The sequence below is a fragment of the Artibeus jamaicensis genome, unplaced genomic scaffold (genome assembly GCF_021234435.1).
Source record: "Artibeus jamaicensis isolate MK-2021 breed Jamaican fruit bat unplaced genomic scaffold, CSHL_Jam_final contig_332, whole genome shotgun sequence".
Taxonomy (NCBI): Eukaryota; Metazoa; Chordata; class Mammalia; order Chiroptera; family Phyllostomidae; genus Artibeus; species Artibeus jamaicensis.
This window is the reverse complement of record NW_026521788.1, coordinates 12,013,413-12,033,277: the sequence shown is the minus strand read 5'-3', so window position 1 is coordinate 12,033,277 and position 19,865 is coordinate 12,013,413. Positions and strand designations below refer to the sequence as shown.

At 37.8% G+C, this 19,865-nt stretch overlaps 1 protein-coding gene across 2 annotated transcripts in view; it reads left to right on the top strand.

Moving 5' to 3' along the window:
* Positions 1 to 378: 378 nt before the first annotated feature.
* Positions 379 to 19,865, top strand: part of IPMK (inositol polyphosphate multikinase) — a 47,050-nt gene continuing 27,563 nt past the window's right edge. Inside the window, exons 1-2 of one of the 2 annotated variants that reach the window (XM_037139918.2) lie at positions 379 to 874; positions 18,628 to 18,713. In XM_037139918.2, the coding sequence (XP_036995813.2) occupies positions 685 to 874; positions 18,628 to 18,713 (276 nt within the window). In that variant the 5' untranslated portion in view covers positions 379 to 684. Of the gene's footprint in view, positions 875 to 18,627; positions 18,723 to 19,865 lie in introns of both variants that reach the window. The other variant, XM_037139917.2, reaches the window with a different exon arrangement.

Here is a 19,865-nt window from a genome sequence, read left to right as displayed (position 1 = left end):
TCACAACTAGAAGCCTCAGGCCTTTGAGCCTTTCCCCAGAACCGCTCAAACGCGCCCTGAATGAATGAAAGCACACGGCGCTGGTGGCCTCTTGGCGCTGGTGGCCTCTTAACGCTGGCCTGTGGTTTCGGGAGTGCGGGACCACGAACGCGCTCGCCCCAACCCGGTCTCCGTCCTGTGCCCAGGGCCCACCCTACCCCGCCCCAGGGGGGTCCCAGCGGGCGGCCTGTGGGCATGCTCAGTAGCCGCAGCGGCCGCGGGGCGCCCAGTCGGAAGCTCTCGCCCGCGGCAGGGCGATCGGTGCTGACGCGCGCGCGGCTGGCGAGGGGACTGGAGGACGGCGGGAGGGGGCGGGGGCGCAGGGGGTGGGGCCGCGGTCCTCGTCAGGGCCCCAGGGAGCGCCTCGGCTCGGTTCCGTCTCTGGGCTGCGCCCGGGCTGGCGGCCGCGGCGGCAGAGCAGTGGGACCCGGGATCCGTGCTCCGCCGGGAGTTGGGCAGGGCAGCGCCCTCGCCTCCGCGGCGTCATGGGCCACCTCCCCGGGCCTCAGCGGGCACCAGCCGCGGGAACCCCCGGGCCTCCTCTCGGCCGAGTCTGAGCGACCCCAGGGTTCCCCGGCTCACAGTCCTTCCGCCCTATTTTTTTTTCCCCTGCCCTCGCTGCCGCAACTGCTTCAGCTCTCGGTTATGGCAACGGAGCCACCATCCCCCCTCCCGCTCGAGGCGCCTGGTCCCCCAGAAATCCGGATCCCACCGGCGAGCGATGCAGTTTCTGAGAGCGCCCCGAAACCAGCAGGCGTCAGGCTCCGCTTCCTCAACGGCTGCGTGCCCCTGTCGCATCAGGTGGCCGGACACAAGTACGGGAAGGACAAAGTGGGTAAGTAGGGGTGGCGTGGGGCTCGCCGCTCCCCTTTCGTCTCCCTGAATCCCCGGCTGGCGGAGGCAGCCTGGCGCCCACTGGCCGGACGCCCCCCTGGTGTACACGCGGGCCTCTTCCGCTCTCCCCCAGAGCCTCACGATCCGTGCAGCAGGGTGTCGAAAAGTGGGGCAATTCTAGGGTGTGGGGCGTCAGGCTTACGCTGTCAGCAGGAGGTGGCAGGGAGAAGAGCGCCTGGTCTCCCCAGGGAGGGTGGGTGTTGATTGGAGACAGCGTCTTCAGTGAAAATAAGGAACTTCATTTTTCCTGGACGGGGAAGTAAATTCTCCACTGAGCACGAGGTCTGTTTATTATAAATGGGTAGCTATTGCAAAAGAGCAGGAATGAAATACAGATGATGCTAATCTAGTGCCTCTTTTTTCAGTGCAAAGCAGGGCGGGGGGACAGCCCCCCTCCTTTATTTTATTTTTTTGAGAGTTTATCTTATCTGAGATCCCTCCCAGCCTCTTGGGAGGTTTTCCTGATATCTGGTAGATTTCTGCAGGAGGCGTGGTTCCAGCAGCAGGAACTCGGATTCTTGGTAGGAAACGACACCCTGCTGTTGTACTAGAGTGGTACACGGGCAGGACATTCAGTTATTCTTGATCCATCTTTATATAAGGTTATCGTGGCCTGTGCAATACATTTTTTGAGCTCACAATGTTTAAAGCACAATACAGGGCCTATCTATCTCAGTTTATTATATTGATGATGTACAGTTTGGTTTAGAAACTGTAGTTCACTCAGCTTACTCACCTTGCTTCCCTGGATCATGATTACTTGGGGAGTGAGTTAGTAAAACAGATCTTAGACCTGAAAGCCATTAGAGACAATTTGGTTTATGCTGGTAAGATGATTTGAGTTTAGGCTAGTTAAGTAATACTGACATTTTTAGAGGAAATAACTGATGCTAAGTCTGGTTAAGTGACAAGCCTTAAGTCCCACAACTGCAATGTTAGGATCAGGAAACCAAGGGTCCTGCCTCAGAGCACCGTTTGTCCACCTTCTATTGTGCTTGCAGAGAACTCAGAGTTTTGGAAATGAATACTTGTTCCAATGCACTGTATGTTATTTCTTGAAGACAAGCATTTCCCACTACTTTTATCTTTACCTCCTTGTGTTGAAAGTTAGGCCTTAATGATGTGGTCATGTCATTGACACGCTTTCTCCCCACTAAATTATGAGTTCCTCCAGTTAGGGGCCCAATCTGTTTATCCCCGTAGCCTTGTACATTCTGCTCAGTTAAACTACGGCAGGAGTGGAAGAGGGAAAAGTGACCACTCCTTTAGTACACCAGATAAGGAAGCAAACATCATTCTCAAGGTGTTTAGCATAAGTGTAAAGAAACATTCTCAGGATGCTTAGCATATACTTCAGGTAATGAGAATTTGGGAGTTCCTAAGGAATTACTGTTAACAGGTTTATGTGCATACCAGTTGATTTACACTGATAAATTGTAGTGATAATATTTCTGATATTCTAGAGGCCTGAAAAAAATTGTTTCCTAAGGGTCTCTAGAGATTGACTTCTGTGTAAAGGAGAAGAGAGGAAAAAAATTCCTAGCATTAACACAAAAGTGATGGTTGTCACTTAAGGGTGTAACTATTGCTTTATCAAAATATGTAATATGAGCCTTTTCAGAGAGTTCTCTCTGACTCATTACAAATGTACCTTGAATGTGACTTAAAACTACATTGCAAATAGTGGCTGAAAGAATTTGTCACCCACATTACCTAATTAAAGGAGTAGTTTAGATTCTGGAGGAAGGAGTCCAAAATTTAATTTGTTGCATTCAGTGTAAAATAAACTTCTTTTTTGATTTTGTAAGACTTTTTTTTTGTAAGACTAAGGGACTGTCTTTGTATGGCCAGCGCACAGTGCCTCAGACATTCTGTGCCAGCAATTTAATAAATATTTGATGAGTTTAATTCTCGGCCATTCACACAGTCTTGTGTATAGTATTAGTGAAGGGACACCATATGATGATAATTTTCCCTATTAACAAAATCAGTAACAAGATAGTAATTCAGAGTTTAATAAGTTATCTTTCCAGTATAATAAACCACTTATAGTTCTTGAGTACCTTATGTATTAATAAATCACAGTTTGGTTTGGCTGTCAGGTGAAATTCTCAGAATAAACTTTCTTAAAACATTGTGTGGATATTTGCTTTTAAAATTTTTCATTACTATCATTAAGTAACCAGGGTTTTTTGATTTAGGATTCATATCTTACCTATTTCCAAAAAAGAGTTGCTGGTGTGGATGAAAAAAGGGTTCTGGAAAGTAACCTCACAGGGTGATCTGATCATAATAATTGGCAGGCATGGTAGGTATATAACTTAGTAAAAGATTTATCTTTGCATTTAGCCAGCCCTGTCCATTGTTTTTTTTAAATCTAAGATTAACACACCTTGGAAATAACCAGCTTCTAGAGGGTAGATCATTTTGTTTACTATCCTGTAATTCAATTCTCTTCTTGCTTTCTTCCACCTTCATGTAATCTTCCTTAATTTCAAAAGCATAAAAGAAATTGCAAACTGCCATTCTGTGGAGCATTTGAGATCTTGCTTCCTGGCAATTGTCAGTTTGGGCTGAAATAAGCTCTTATAAAAAATCCCTACAGGTTTGGTTGTTTCTTATATCAACATTGGCTGTGTCAAAAATTAAAAACATAGAACCAATAGTATAACAGTACTTGAACAGAAAAATAGATCTTGTTATAATTTAAGTGACAAGAATATTATAGTTCTGATATCAGTTATATTTTATGCTGTTTGCTGAAATCATATTTCATCGAAGTACATTGAAATCTTCTCAGAATACAAAGTTTTTCCCCTGCTTTCTTTAAAATTGTAAAACTAGTACATGATCTCTTAAGAAAAAAATGTGAAGAGTCAAACAGTTAGTAGTGCCCTTCTTGCTACTTGTCCTCTCCCAAGGATTGGTAACTGTATCGGGTGTGTCCTTTCAAGCCTTTATTTCTGGACACATGTGAACACAATACAATTCTGATTTGTTGTACAAACATACATATATCAACTTTTTGTTTTCAGTCTGTATTACATCATGTCGTTAAACTTTTGTTCTATAGTGGGGGCGTAATATAATTTTTTCCCTCTAATGTTGGATTTGTAGATTTTCATCATTTTTTGCTATTATGTAATATATTAAACATTCTTGTATTATAATACACCTTGCACATTGTATAACTTTTTCTATAGGAAAGTTTAACAAAAGTGTGATAGCTACCAATTTACAAAGCTCACCAAAGTTAGCATAAGGTCCCTTTTGTTTTAATATTTAACATGTACCATTAATTTCTTTCAGAAGTCCTTAAAGATTAAGACAAATATTTAAAGTCTGGTATTTGTGTCCTGATCCAATTTAGGATATAGAATGAGGTAGTATGTAGGGAAACAGGATTTAAAATGATAACTTTTGGGGGGAAAACCCACAACTTTTTTGGTTTACTCGTCTATTTCATTAGATATCCTCTGAAACTTAATTCACTAAAATAATTTCAAACTTACAGAAAAGTTGCCAGAACAATACAGAGAACTTAACATTTTTCTGAATTTTTGATTTTGCATTTATTTTTTTCCTGAATTATTTGAGAATAGGTTGTATGCCCTTTTATGCATTAATACTTCTGTGTATATTTCTGTGACCACAGCACATTTATAAAATGTGGGAAATTTAATAGGGATAGAATGCTTTTATCTGTAGTTCATATTCTGATTTTGTCAACTGTTTCAATAATGTATCATATTTGTCTTTCTTGGCACAGGATCCAGTTTATGATCATTTATTGTGTTTAGTTGTCATATCTCCTAGAATCCTCTAATTTATTTCAGTTTCTCAGCCTTTCTTTGTCTCGTATGACTTGCCATTTTTGAAGAATACAGGCTAGTTATTTTATGAGATATTCTTTAATTTCTATTTCTGATGGGTTCTCATGATGAAATTTAGGTAATGAATTTTTGGTTGGAACATTATACACCTGTGCCCTATTTAAGTCATATCTGGAGGTTCACAATATCTATCTGCCCATTATTAATTTTAATAATCTGGCCCACGTTTGGTCAGGCTTCTTCAGTATATAATTAACATTTTTCCCCTTGCAACTAATAAGCATCTGTGGGAAGACATTTTGGTTTTAAGATCATATAGATATCTGGATACTTGTTATACTTCATTCCTAGATCTGGCATCTATTGATGATTCTTGCCTAAAATAGTCTTCACTCTGATAGTGGAAAAATTATTTTTCTTACAGTTCTACCACTCCATCTAATTTAACAATCAGGATTCTCTTAGAAGATATAGCCCTTCCTTTACTTCTGTGTATGTATGTCCTTGTATGTGATCAGTTTGGACTCATGGATTCTTACTTTATGAAGTGTCATGACCCATTATAGAACTTACTCATTTTACTGTTCAAATTGTTCCTGATTTGGTTATTTTCTGTCTCAAGTTATTTTAGACTCTTCTCTTTCCAACTCTAGAACCAGCCAGTTCTCCAAGGGTTTTGGTTCATTTTGAGTGGGAAATGATATTTAGAAACCAAGATCTGGGTGCTAGGTATGCTCATTGCCATTGAAGTGTCATTGCTTCTAGGTATTTTCAGTGGCTGTAACTAAAAAGTATGTGTAAATATTTTAAAGTTATAACTTCATACTGATATTTTCAGTTTTATTCTAACTCCAGAGTTCTTTCTGTTCTAATTCTAAATTCTTATTTTTCATCTATCTCAGTATGAACCTTGTTCTCAACAATGTTAATACATGTATTTCTTGCTTAATACTATAATTTTTAGAAATTCTCTTCCCATACTGCTGCAGAAAACAAACCTAGATAAGGAGTTCAAGATGAGATTCCCTTATATTGAGGGTATGAGGGTGGCAATTCTTAAAAAGTTATTTGGATTAGGGCTTTTGGGGGTTTTATTTTTACCACTTTCTTTGACAGTTTCTTCTGAAGTACAGTTGGATTCATTTGTTTCTGTTTAAAATTAGTTCCCTTTGTTCATTTTTATTTAGCTAGATATTTTTGAGTGGCTATAAAAAAGTCATATTTTACAGAAAGGTGTATCAGAAGTGTGACAACATTCCCTTCCATTCTACACCATTCCTCAGTATCCCTTGTAGGTAACCAATTTTATTGTTGGATGTTTTTTTGTTGTTGTTTGTTTGTTTTTTATTTTTCAGTTCTGTTTCTTGTTGCAAAAATAAGCAGATCCGTATAAGTTTTCTGATTTCCATTTCTGATACAGAAAGCAGTGTGCTATATATACTGGTTTGTGCTTTGCTTTTTAAATTGATGTTATATCCTAGAAGTCAGTAATATTAGTTCCTGGAGAGCTTTGTCATCTTTTGTACACCTCATGTGTATGTGAACAGTGGAGTGCAACTTGTTCAACGGAGTTGTACTCCATTGTTCATATATACCACATATTTTCAGTCAGCTCTCTAGATTTGCTTTTAGACTTCTGTTTATTTTCACTGATTTATTTGCTTATACTAGCAATAATATCTCACTATTTTAATTAAAGTTGATTTAGAATAAGTCTCATACTAAAGAGCAAGCATTGTAATTTGTTTTTCAAGATTGTCTTGACTTTTTGTGGCCCTTTGAATTTACATATAGATTTTTAAATCAGCATGTCATTTTCCCCAAAAATTTGATAAGATTTTGTATCTGTTTTGAATGTATATATTACTTTGGTGGAAATTGATTTTTTAAATAATATTAAGTCTTCCAATACTTGAACATGGTATATGTCTCCATTTATTTAGGCCTCCTTTAACTTCTCTTACTCATAGTTTTCAGCGTAGAGGTCTTACATAGTATTCAATAGATTTTTCCTACTGGGAATTGTATTGCCTTTATAAAGATTTTTTTTTTTGGAAAAATTTCAGAGTTACAGAAGTGTTGCAAGAATGGTTCAATGAACTAATATACCATTTATTTGGATTTACCTATTAATATTTTGCCACATTTGCTTTATCATTCTCTGTGGTATATGGTAATAATTTTGCAGAACCATTTAAGACTAAATTTTAAGCATCATGATTCCTGTCCCCCTCAATAATTAAGTATATAGCTCCTAAAATTAAGAATGTTTTCTTAATCATGGTAAAATGATCAAATTCAGAATATATAACATTTTGGCTTTTGTCATTACCCTATATCTTTTTTTTAAAAAGGGGGTTGTATTGATTTATTTGTAGAGAGAGGGGGAAGGAGGGAGAAAGCGAGGAAGAAAAACGTTGATTAGCTGCCTCCTGCACATCCCCAACTAGGGTCCTGGCCCACAATCCAGGCATGTGCCCTGACCAGAAATTGAATTAGTGACCTTTTGCTTTGTGGGCTGCATCCAACTGAGCCACATTGGCCAGGGCTGTATCTTTTTATAGCATTTTTCCCCCATCCATGACTACACATTACATGTAGTTGTTATGACTCCTTAGTTGCCTATCATTTGGAGCAGTTTTTGATATTTACTTTACATAACCATGGTTATTTGAAGAATAAAGGCATATGGGTTTTTGGAATATCCTTTCTTTAAATTTTATTGGATTAAGATGCTTGCATTTCTGGTAAAATACTGTATTATGTTGTATTCTTGGACACAGCATGTCATTTGCATTACTGGTGATGTAGCTTTGATTTCCTGGTTAAGTGATGTCTGCCAAATTTTCTACTGTAAAATGTTCTTTTTTTCTATTGTGATTAAATAATTTAGGGGAATATTTTAAGACTGTTAAATTTACTGTTCCTCATCAAAGTTTGCACTGAATGTGAAAAGCATCCGTTGACAATTACTTGACCATCTCACTTACTGCTAATATATTTGCAAAATGGTAATATTCAAACTTATTCCTGTTATATTTGTTATGTGGTATTCTCTTTTAAGGCATAGTTTTCCTTCTCTCCCTCCCTCTCTCTCTCTTTCACTTTGATTGATTGATTGATTGATTCATTCATTCATTATTAGGTTTGACTAATGGAATTTTCAAACTTCCATGTATGGATCTTGGCTGTTATTGTTGCTGCTTATTTTGATGCTCATGTTGTCCCAGATTTAGGCAATAGGAGAGTTTTAAAGCTGGATCCTGTGTCTTCTAAACCTTTTCCATTTTTTTCTTTTAAAGCATTTTCTCACTTTCTGTCATAAAAAGATGTGCAATGTTCATCTTATACCTTCCCTGCCCCAGCCCTGGAATGAGCTGTTTTTCCTTCAAGAACCTGCTTCCTTTAGGGGTAAATGATGTTTAAAAATCAAGATCTGAGCACTAGGTATACTGTTGCTTCTTGTGCTTCTTGTGTGTTGTTGTTCTTAGTCCTCTCACTAGATTGGAGTAAAATACATAATTCAATATTCTTAAAAATTTGAGTTCATACATATACCTGTAATTTAAAGCCAATCCCACAGGGTTATTCTTTGCTTCTCCTATTCTGTATTTGTATCTACCTTTTTTTCTCATTGAGAACTCTGTTTCTTTAAAACATCAATATATTTACTGATTTAGAAATATTTAAATGAACCTTGCATTCCTGGAATAAAGTCCACGTGGTCATGATAAATAACCCTGTATATATTACTGAATTAGGTTTACTAATTTTTTTTTAGAGATTTCTGTGACTTTGTTCATTTGAAATAATGGTCTTTAATTTTCTTTTAAGCCTTTCTTGGGGTTTTTAAAAATCAAGAATATTCTGGTTTCACAAAATGTACAGTGGGACTTCTGGTCAAGATGGAGGCATGGGTAAACGGATTATGCCTCCTCCCAAAACCACAGAAAGAATTATAGCTACACTTCAAAAGATTCTGCGGCCATACTACCCGGAGTGCGTTCAGTCTTGTCTGATCTTGGAAGTTAAGCAGGGTCGGCCTGCTTAGTACTTGGATTGGAGACAACCTCACCTCAAAACAAATAACTCCCAGTATAGTCAGGAAATTGAGCTATGTGGAAGTCTGACAACCAAGGATTTAAAGAAGGTACGTTCATCCAGATGGGTCCTTTTTCTAATAGGCCATGCTACTAAGACAGGGAGTCAAAGCAGCTCTCCCCAATACACAGACAAACACAGGGAGGCTGTCAAATTGAGGAGACAAAGGAATATGGCCCAAATGAAAGAACAGAACAAAATTGCAGAAAAAACCCTAAATGAAACGGAGATAACCAATGTATCAAGTGTAAAGTTCCAAACACTGGTTATCAGGATGCTTAAAGAATTCAGTAAGTATGGCAACAAAATAAAAAAGACCCAGGAAGAAATGAAGGTTATACTAAATGAAATAAAGGAAAATCTACAGGGAACCAATAGTGGATGGGGATGAAGTTAGAATTCAAGTCAACGATGTGGAATATAAGGGAGAAGTAAGCATTCAACCAGAACAGCAAGAAGAAAAAAGAATTAAAAAAAGCGAGGATAGCATAAGGACACTCTGGGACATCTCCAAACACACCAACATCCGAATCATAGAGATGCCAGGAAGAGAAGAAGAAAAGCAAGAAATTAAAAACTTATTTGAAAAAATTATGAAAGCAAACTTTCCTAATTTGGTGAAAGACATAAACATGCATGTCCAGAAAGCACAGAGTCCCAAACAAGGTTGGACCCAAAGAGGATCACACCAAGATACATAATTAAAATGCCAAAGGTTAAAGGTAGAGAATCTTAAAAGCAGCAAGAGAAAAGCAGAGAGTTTACCTACAAAGGAGTTCCCTTAAGACTTTCAGCTGATTTCTCAAAAGAAACTTTGCAGGCAAGAACGGAATGATAAGAAGTGTTCAAAGTGATGAACAGCAAAGACTTGCAACCTAGATTACTCTATTCAGCAAAGCTATCATTGAGAATGGAAGGGCAGTTAAAGTACTTCCCAGATTAAAGCTAAAGAAGTACATCATCTTCAAACCATTATTACAGGAAATGTTAAAGGGATTTATTTAAGAAAAAGAGGATCAAAACTATGAACATTAAAATGGCAAAAAATTCACAACTATCAACAACTGAATCTATAAAAACAAACTAAGCAAACAGCCAGAACCGGAACAGAATCATAGATATGAAGATCAGTTGGAGGGTTATCAGCTGGGAGGGGGAAGGGGGAGAATGGGGGGAAAAGGTGAAGGGATTAAGAAGCATAAATTGGTCAGTACAAAATAGACGGGAATATTAAAGATAGTATAAGAAATGTAGAACCAAATACATATGCGTGACCATGGAGATGAACTAAAGGGAAGGATTGCTGGAGGGAATGGAGTACTGGGTAGGGGGAAAAGAGGGAAAAATTGGGACAACTAAAATAGCACAATTAATAAAATATATTTATAATATGGGGAAATGTTTTGTATTTTACCGTTTCTGAACTAATTTGGTAAGATTGTTTTTTTTTTCTGTAATTTTTTTTTTTTTTTTTAGATTTTATTTATTTATCTTTAGAGGGAAAGGGAAGGAGAGAGGGAGAGAAACATCAATGTATGGTTGCCTTTCTTGCATCCCCTGCTGGGAACTGGCCTGCAGGGAACTGGTCTGCAACCCAGGAATGTGCCCTGACCCGGAATCCAACCGCGATTGTCTGGTTCACAGGCCCGTGCTCAATCCACTTAGCTATACCAGCCAGGAAATTTTTGATAAAATTTACTAGTTAGGTATCTCAGCCTATGGTTGCCTTAGGGTATTTAAAATGACCAATATTTTTCATAGACATGGGACAACTCAGAGAATCTGTTTCTTCTTTTATCACTTTTAATAATTAGTGTCTAAAGGAATTTATTAATTTCACCTAAGTTGTTGGGTTTATTGGTATGAAGTTCATAATTATCTTCTGCAGTTAGTGTTTGTGGGATTTGTACTGATAACTCATCTTTCATGTGTTCCTGACAATGGTAGTTTATTAAATTACCATTCTTAATCTCTCTACCTAGAGGTTTATCATTGAACCTTTTAGTTTCATTGACATTTCTCCATGCCCATTCTTAATTTATTGATTTTATTTCTCTTTCACCTTGTTTGGGGTTAATATATTCTTTCTCTAGCATCTAGTTTGGAAACCTCTTTTTACTTTTCTAATAGAAGCATTTAAAACTATACATTCTCCTCAAAGCATTAGTGGTATTTTACCTGCATTCCACAAATTTGGATATGTTGAGTTCCATTAGCATTTAACTACAAATATTTTCTAATTTCCCTTCTGAATTTTGATCCATAGATTATATAAAAGTATGTTTATTTCCATCTGCTATTCCCCCAAATATCTTATTGTTTCCATTATGGTCAGAAAATACGTGTGATTTTAATTCTTTTTTATTTTAGCTTTTTTTTTTTTTGTACTCTAGCACAAGGTCAGTCTTGGTAGATGTTCTACTTGTACAGGAAAAAAATCATATAATTTGTTGGATGTAGCATTCTGCATCAGTTGTTTGATAGCGTTGTTCAAGTTTTATATATTATTACTAATGTTCCATATAGTTGTTTATCAATTGTTGGAAAGTAATTGTGAGTTAATCTGTTTTTTCTATTCTTTCAGTTTTTGTTTCATGTATTTGGAAACTTATTAGTACACACATTTAAGATAATTTTTTTCAGTTTTTTAAATATATTTTATTGATTATGCTAATAAAAGTTATTCCATTTCCCCTCTTCATTCCCCTCTATCCTGTGCATCCCCTCCCCCCACACTCCCCCCTTTAGTTCATGTCCCTGTGTCATAAGTTCTTTAGCTTCTACATTTCCCATACTATTCTTGCCCTCCCCCTATTTTCTACCTACCATCTATGCTACTTATTCTCTGTACCTTTTCCCCCTCCCTCCTCCTCCCACTCCCCTGTTGCTAACCCTCCATTTCTGTGGTTCTGTTCCTGTTCTAGTTGTTTCCTTAGTTTGCTTTTACTTTTGCTTTTGCTTTTGTTTTAGGTGTGGTTGTTGATAACTGTGAGTTTGCTGTCCTTTCACTGTTCATCTTTTTTATCTTCTTTTTCTTAGGTAAGTCCCTTTAACATTTCATATAATAAGGGCTTGGTGATGATGAACTCCTTGAATTTGATCTTATCTGAGAAGCACTTTATCTGTCCTTCCATTCTAAATGAAAGCTTTGCTGGATAGAGCAATCTTGGATGTAGGTCCTTGCCTTTCATGACTTGGAATACTTCTTTCCAGCCCCTTCTTGCCTGTAAGGTCTCTTATGAGAAATCTGCTGACAGTCTGATGGGAAGTCCTTTGTAGGTGACTGTCCCCTTATCTCTTGCTGCTTCTAGAATTCTCTCCTTCATTTTCATCTTGGCTAATGTAATGATGATGCGCCTTGGTGTGTTCCTTCTTGGGTCCAACTTCTTTGGGATTCTCTGAGCTTCCTGGATTTCCTGGAAGTCTATTTCCTTTGCCAGATTGGGGAAGTTCTCCTTTATTATTTGTTCAGATAACTTTTCCATTTGTTGCTGTTCCTCTTCCCTTTCTGGTATCCCTATAATTCAGATGTTGAAACATTTAAAGATGTCCTGGAGGTTCTTAAGCCTCTCCTCATTTTTTTGAATTCTTGTTTATTCATTCTTTTCTATTTGGTTGTTTCTTTCTTTCTTCTAGTCCACTTCATTGATTTGATTCCCAGTTTCCTTTCCATCACTGTTGGTTCCCTGTGCATTTTCTTTCATTTCTCTTAGTGTAGCCGTCATATTTTCATCTAATTCACAACCAAATTCAACCAATTCTGTGAGCATCCTGATCACCAGTGCTTTGAACTGTGCATCTGATATGTTGGATATCTCTTTGTTGCTTAGTTGTATTTGCTGTGGAGCTTTGATCTGTTCTTCCCTTCGGGCCATTTTTTTTTTGTCTTGTTGCGTAGTGAGGGGTGGGGCAGAGCCTCAGGTGTTCACCAGGGTAGGGCAACCCAGTCACTGGGTTCTGACGCTGTATGTGGGGGTGGGGTCGAGAGGGAACAATGGCACTAGCTCTGCGCCCTCTCAGATTTCAGTCCCCTCTGCCACTTCCCACAAGCAAATTGGGCGTTCCTGGTGCTGATTCCCATGTGGGTGGGCTTGTGCACGTTCTGGGACCATGTGGGTCTGTCCAACGGAGAGACTCCCAACCCCCACAGGTGTTTTGAATAGGTGTTTTGAGGCTTTATTTCCCAGCGCTGGGGCCCTGGGTTGCGCGGTCTGTCTCGCTCCCCAGTTTCACCTGGTTTATCTGTGTGTGAATGTGTGACCGCTGGGTCAGCCAGCCGCCTTGTGCGCCTCACTGAGTCTGCCCGCTGCCACCCTGCCCCCGGGCTCATTCCGCTGCCGTCTTGCAGGCCCGGGATCTGAAAGTAACTGCTTTTTTTTTTTTTTGCCATGACCCCTCTCTTCCCGGTGCCTAACTCTGCCCTTCCTATTTGTCTGGATGAATGTGTCTATTTTAACTTTTTGGTTGTCAGGCTTCTGTACAGTTCAATTTTCTGTCAGTTCTGGTTGTTTTTTTGTTTCTAAATTGTTGTCCTTATTTTGGTTGTGTGAGAAGGCAGAGTGTGTCTGCCTACGCCTCCATTTGGCTGGAAGTCAAGATCATTTTGTTTTAACGAATTGACCTTAACATTATGAAATGTTCCTTTTTACATGTGATAACATTCTTTTTTTTAAAACTCTGTGGCTGATATTAATATAGTCGGATATGTAAGATTAATATAGCAACTTCCTTATGAATAGTACTTTCTTTTTTAAAAGTTTTTATTTATTTATCTTTAGAAGGGAAGGGAAGGGAAGGGAAGGAGAGAAGGAGAGAAATTTCAATGTATGGTTGCTTCTGGTGCATCCCCTGCTGGGAACTGGCCCCTGCTGGGAACTGGCCTGCAATCCAGGCATGTGCCCTGACAAGGAATCGAACCGCGATCTTTTGGTTCACAGGCCAGTGCTCAGTCCACTGAGCTACACCAGCCCGGGCAGAATAGTACTTTCTAGTATATCTTTTTTCCCTTTTATTTTTAATCCGTCTGTGTTTTTATATGTAAAATACCTAGGAAGGTTTTTTTTTTTTTTAATTCTATTTGGGATTCTCTGCGTGTCTTGGTCCTGTATTCGATTGTTTTTCATTAGCTTTAGAACACGTCAACTGTTGTCTTAAGTATTTCTTCAAACACTTTCTGTTAAATTTTTTCCTGTATTTTTCAATAACTTGTTTATGTAACAGATTTTAAAGAATATGTAATTATATTTGTCATATATGTATTTTCTTATATTAGGTACTTATCTAATAATAAAAGCAGTGTGTGTTTATTATAGAAATTTCTGGAAAAAGTTACAAAAAAGTAAAACCTACCCAGAGTGTTCTATCCACAGATAGAAAATTTAACATGCATTCATTTTACACAGTCATAATACAACTTAATACACAAAGTTTTTTTTTATTGTGGCAAAAAAACAATGTAAAATTTACCATTCCAACCGTTTACAATTGTTTTAACATAATTTTTTCCTATTCTACCCATTTTTAAGTTGCATGTTTTTGTGCAACACATCTCTAGAACTCTTTATCTTGCAATGCTGAAACTCTGTAATCATTGTGCAGCAAATCTTCCTTTCTCTCTTCCCCCACCCTGGAAACCAGCATTGTAATTGCTATTCCTAAGAGTTTGGTTGCATTAAATACCTCATGGAAGTGGAATCATGGCAGTATTTGTACTTCCGCAACACAAGTTTGGCTTGTTTCACATAGCATATGTCCTCAAGGTTCATCCATGTTGCAACATATAAAGTAATTTCCTTCTGTAAGGCTGAATAATATTCCAATAAATTATATACCCCTTGTAAAAAATCCATTTCATCTCTTGGTGGACATTAGGTTGCTTCCACTCTTAGCTATTGTGAATAATGGCTGCAAAGAACAGGGCTGTAGCTTTTTCGGCAGGGGTGGGGGGGTATAAACGATAATTTTCTCAGATCGGTGCTCCACAGATCTTGGATACTTGCTTGTGATTTTTTTCCACTTTATTTTCCTTCTTTATGTTTCAATTTGGATAATTTCTGTTGACTTGTCATCAAATTCACTGATTCCTTCCTCTGTTATTTTGTGTTTACTGATGAACCCACAGAAGGCATATTTCGACTCTGTTACCTCATTTATTCCTTTTTTTTCTTTAAGGTTTTTAAAAAATTATTTTTAGAGGGAGGGCAAGGGAGAAAGAAAGAGAGAGGGAGAGAAGCATCAACTTGTGGTTGCGTCTCGCATGCCCCTACCAAAACCCTGCCGCACCCCAGGCCTGTGTCCCAAAGAGTCGCAGGCCAGCTCCACTGAGCCACACCAGCCAGGGCTCGTTTTATTTCTAATGGTCCACTTGAGTCTCAAATTTTCTGTCTGCTGAAATTCCCCATCTTTTCATGCATTTTTTGCCTTTTCTTTTATAATCTTTAACATATTAATCATGCTTATTTTAAGCTCCTCTGATAATTTATAACATCATTGTCATCTCAAACTGGTCTGTCTACTGCATTAACTCTTGACAGTGATTTTTTTCCTCTTTTTTATCTGTCTTGTAAGTTTTTAAAAAATTTTGGATATGTTGTATAGGACTGAAGCAACTTATTCAAACAGTATTTTTGCCTGAAATTAAAATGCCTCTTCTGCTAGGCTGTTAATGTTGGTGATTGAACTAATGTAGTCAGTAGTAGAGCCAAGTTTGAATTTGTTATTGTTATGATTACCTTCTGTTATGGACTGAATGTTGTGCCCCTTAAAATTCAAAGGTTATGGGGGGAAAAACAAGCCTCAGTCTGATTGTATTTGGAGATAGGGCCTTTATGGAGGTAATTAGGATTAATGAAGTCACAAGGGTGGGGGTACGATCCAGTAGGATTAGTGTTGTTATAAAAAGAGACCCGAGAGTGTTCTTATTCTTGCTCTGCTCTCTTCTCCCTCTCCCACTCCCTCCTTCGCTCATTTCCTTTTCCCCCACACAGATGTGAGGGCAAAGTAAGGAGGCTGCAAGCTAGAAAGACAGCTCTCACCAGGAGCCAACTTGGCTGGCACCTTGATCTGGGACTTCTAGCCTCTAGAACTGTGAGAAAATGAGTATTTGTTGTTTAAGCCACATATCTATGGTATGTTGTTACGGAAGACTGAGTATAGACTAATAAACCTTTAGTGCACCATGGGGTCGAAATTCCTCTGTTGTTATTTTATGTTTAGAGTGGGGCTGATTGTGAAAGGGTTTTTTTTTTAGTATTCTTGTTTAACTTTTTGTTTTAGGTCTTTTAAAAAAATTTCTATTTCTCTCCTGAAATACCTCATTTATTCAGCATTTAATATCCATTTTCTATAATTTTTACATATTTATAATTGTTTTAACATCACATTTATAGTTAAAATTACTTGGTCAAAGAAAAATTACTTGGTCAGCTCCTGTGCTTGTCATTTGACTGTTTTCTCTTGATTATGCATCATATTTTGTTGATTTTTTGGTTATATCTTATATTTTATTTTTTTATTGGATTTTCACATTGTATTTAAGGAACAGTGGGGAACAAAATGTACTATTTTTTTGTTTTGTTCCACAAAGAGTGAAAGTCCTTTCCTTTGTTAGGGTAAGATGCTGATAGGTCATACTCTTTCTAGAATTTAGTTAAGCTGATCCTGGGCTGTAGTCTTAGATTCAGTGTATTTGTTATTGGCTCAGTCTTCCAAGATGCTTTTTTAAATTATTTTTTACAGTTATTCAGCTGGGAGGGATTTGTCTTCAGTTTAAGATACTGTTGGTTTACATTTGAATCTTTGAATTCATGTCATAGGGAGAATGCCTGGAATTACCATCTTCTCTTCCATCCACTTCTCTTCTCTTCCACTTTTTTTGAAAACTTATACGGGTGTGTTGCAGAGTGAGTAGTGTAAAAGAATAGCTGGACTAAACAATCTGTAAGGGCTATGGTCTCTAATTCATCCTGCCACGCCACACTGTTGTCTACAGTCAAGCTGATTTTTGCTTGCCTGATAAAATACTTGTTTAATGGGAGGTGTACCTGTATGTAGACTAGGTGCCTGCCTGAAGAGAAGCTGCCAAGGTTCTCTCCTCATTTACGAATTCTCCATGTTCCCCATCTTTTGGAATTGAGTACATCAAGGTTTCTTTTTATCTACCACTCTTCATTAGCCCATAGAAATTGCCTCTCACCGTGGGGGAGAAAGTCTTTCTTGTTTTTTTAATATTTTATTTATTTATCTTTAGAGGGGAAGGGAAGGAGAGAGGGAGAGAAACATCAATGTATGGTTGCTTTTTGTGTGTCCCCTGCTGGGAACTGGCCTGCAGGGAACTGGCCTGCAGGGAACTGGTCTGCAACCCAGGCATGTGCCCTGACTGGGAATCGAACCGCGATTGTCTGGTTCGCAGGCCCGCGCTCAATCCACTGAGCTACACCAGCCAGGGCTGAGAAAGTCTTTCTTGTTCTACGTATCATAACCTTCAGGATTAGAATTTCTCTTCACTAATTTTTAGTTATATTAGACTACATCTGAAAATCCCCAAATCCTTTGCTTACCAACCAGTCTTACATCTTATATCTAAGTATTAACCCATGTGGATTAATACTTACTTATACTATATCAGGGTATTAAAATCAATAACTTGATGACTATAGTCTTAAATTGAGACTCTCTGCTTCTGTTGATTAAATTCTGCATTTTTATCATAATTAAAATTTTCCTACACTTGAAAAGTAGAGAGGTGGGGGAGGGTAGGGGGGATGAATGGTGATGGAAGGAGAAGACTTGTACACAGTACAGTGTACACACAGACGATGTGTTGTGGAATTGTGCACCTGAAACCTGTAATTTTGTTAACCAGTGTCACTTCAATAAGTTCAATTTAAAAAAAGAAGAAAAGGAAGAAAAAAAGTCTGATTCTTGTCAATGGCAATAGAAACTTAAGTGGCATACTTTATTAAAGTTATAAATAGATTTATTTAAGCCTTACTGTGTTCTAACTGGCATGATTTTATAAAAACTCAATATATGGAAATTTAAGATTTTAACATAAATTTAGGAATGAGTCTTCATGGTATAGGGATAGGGCCAGTGCTAATATATAGATATGACTTGAAAAAAAGGCTCCTTCTTTTAGAAAAAGGGCAGATTATAAAAAGGTGCCCCTTCTTGCTCCAGATTCGGTGCCCTGACTTTTCCCCTTGGCTAGGTGCCCTCATTCTATCTCTATAGCTGTACACAGTGCATCTAAATCAAGAAAAAAATTGTTTGCTTTCTTATGTCAGATAAGAGAAACAAGAAATACAAAGCAGCAGATTCATATAGGACTACTGTTAACATTTTTTTCTCTTTATAAAGGTGAGATCAGCTTTTGCTGCTCCTTCTAACTCGCTTCTTATTAAACTATAGATTAACATCTCCAAAAAAGCCTGTTACTGAAGAATTTCTATAAAAATTTATACATATTTATTAGAAAGTCTAGGTGGCTATAAGGGGAATAGTTGGAGACAACAAAACCAAGCTATTTAGAATTTGTGTTCTGGTGCTTTGCATATAACAAGCACGGAAACATGTGGGTTAAATGTTAAAATTTCTGAAATAAATAAAAAACTGTTCAGTTTATGAAAGTGGTTTGTCTGTAACTTCAGGAACAAATCTATATCTATTCTAGGATGCAAGATACACAATTATTAAAGCATTAACAAATATGGGATTAGCAAATATGTGAATATTAACAATATTCAATATTTGTTCTTAGGTATCTTGCAACATCCAGATGGCACAGTTTTGAAACAGCTACAGCCACCTCCAAGGGGTCCTAGAGAGCTAGAATTCTATAATATGGTAAGTGAGGTAAGATTTGTTTTGTTGTACTCAAAGTGTTTTTCAGTTTTCTGGCAGGGCAGACGTAACGTCTAATTACACATATTACTAGGAACACTTTTTAGAACATTCACAATGTTTCACATTCACCACCTCTGTCTAATTACAAAAGATGTTCATTTCTTTGAAAGCAAACCCTGTTACTTTGAAGACATGATGCCCTGGTTCTCCACTGCTCCCGGTCCCTGGCACCCACCAATCTGCTCATACGATATGTGACCTTTTGTGTCTGGCTTCTTTTCAATGTAATATTTTTAAGGTCCATCTACATTGTAGTTTACAATTTGATCATGCCAAAGTGAAGGGTGGTCCACCAAAGTAAAGGGTGAACCTAGGATTTGAATGCAGTTGGTGTAGCTCTAGAACATAGGCTTTTGACTTATTTTTGGTCCTTTTTATGGCTAATATTCTATTATACTTACATACCACACTTTGTTTATCCATTCATCCATTGGTGGTGGACCTTTGGGTTGGTTTTTTTGGCTTTTGTACGTAGAGCTTCTTTGAACATTCATGTACAAGGAGTTGTTTGAGTACCTGTTTCCAGTTTCGAGGGTACATAGCTAAGACTGGAATTGGTGGCTCCTACAATAATTCCTTATTATCTTTTTGAGGGACTGTCAAAGTGTTTCCCAAAGTGGCTGTACCATTTTACATTTCCACCAGTAGTGTATGAGGCTTCTAATTTCTCTGCATCCTCATCAGTACTTCTTACATCTCCCCCCTGCCCCCCCTTAATGGCCATCCGAGTGAATGTGTTTCTCTTAATGATGTTGGATTTTTTTTTATGTATTTAGTGATTGTATGTAAATCTCGGGAGTAATGTCCATTGAGATCCTTTGTTCATTTCTTCATTGGGTTATCTTTTTTATTTAGTTGTAGGAGTTATGTATATATTCTAGATACAAGTCCCTGATCAGATTTTTGATTTGCAAATATTTTTCCCCATTCTTTCTTTGGGTTGTCTTTTCACTTTTTTCATATATTTTGAAAATATTTTTAAATATTAAAGTTCAATGTATCTGTTTTCTTTTGTCACTTGTGCTTTTGGTGTCATATCTAAAGTCATGAAGATTTATGCTTATGTTTTTGTCTAAATTTTATGGCTTTAGC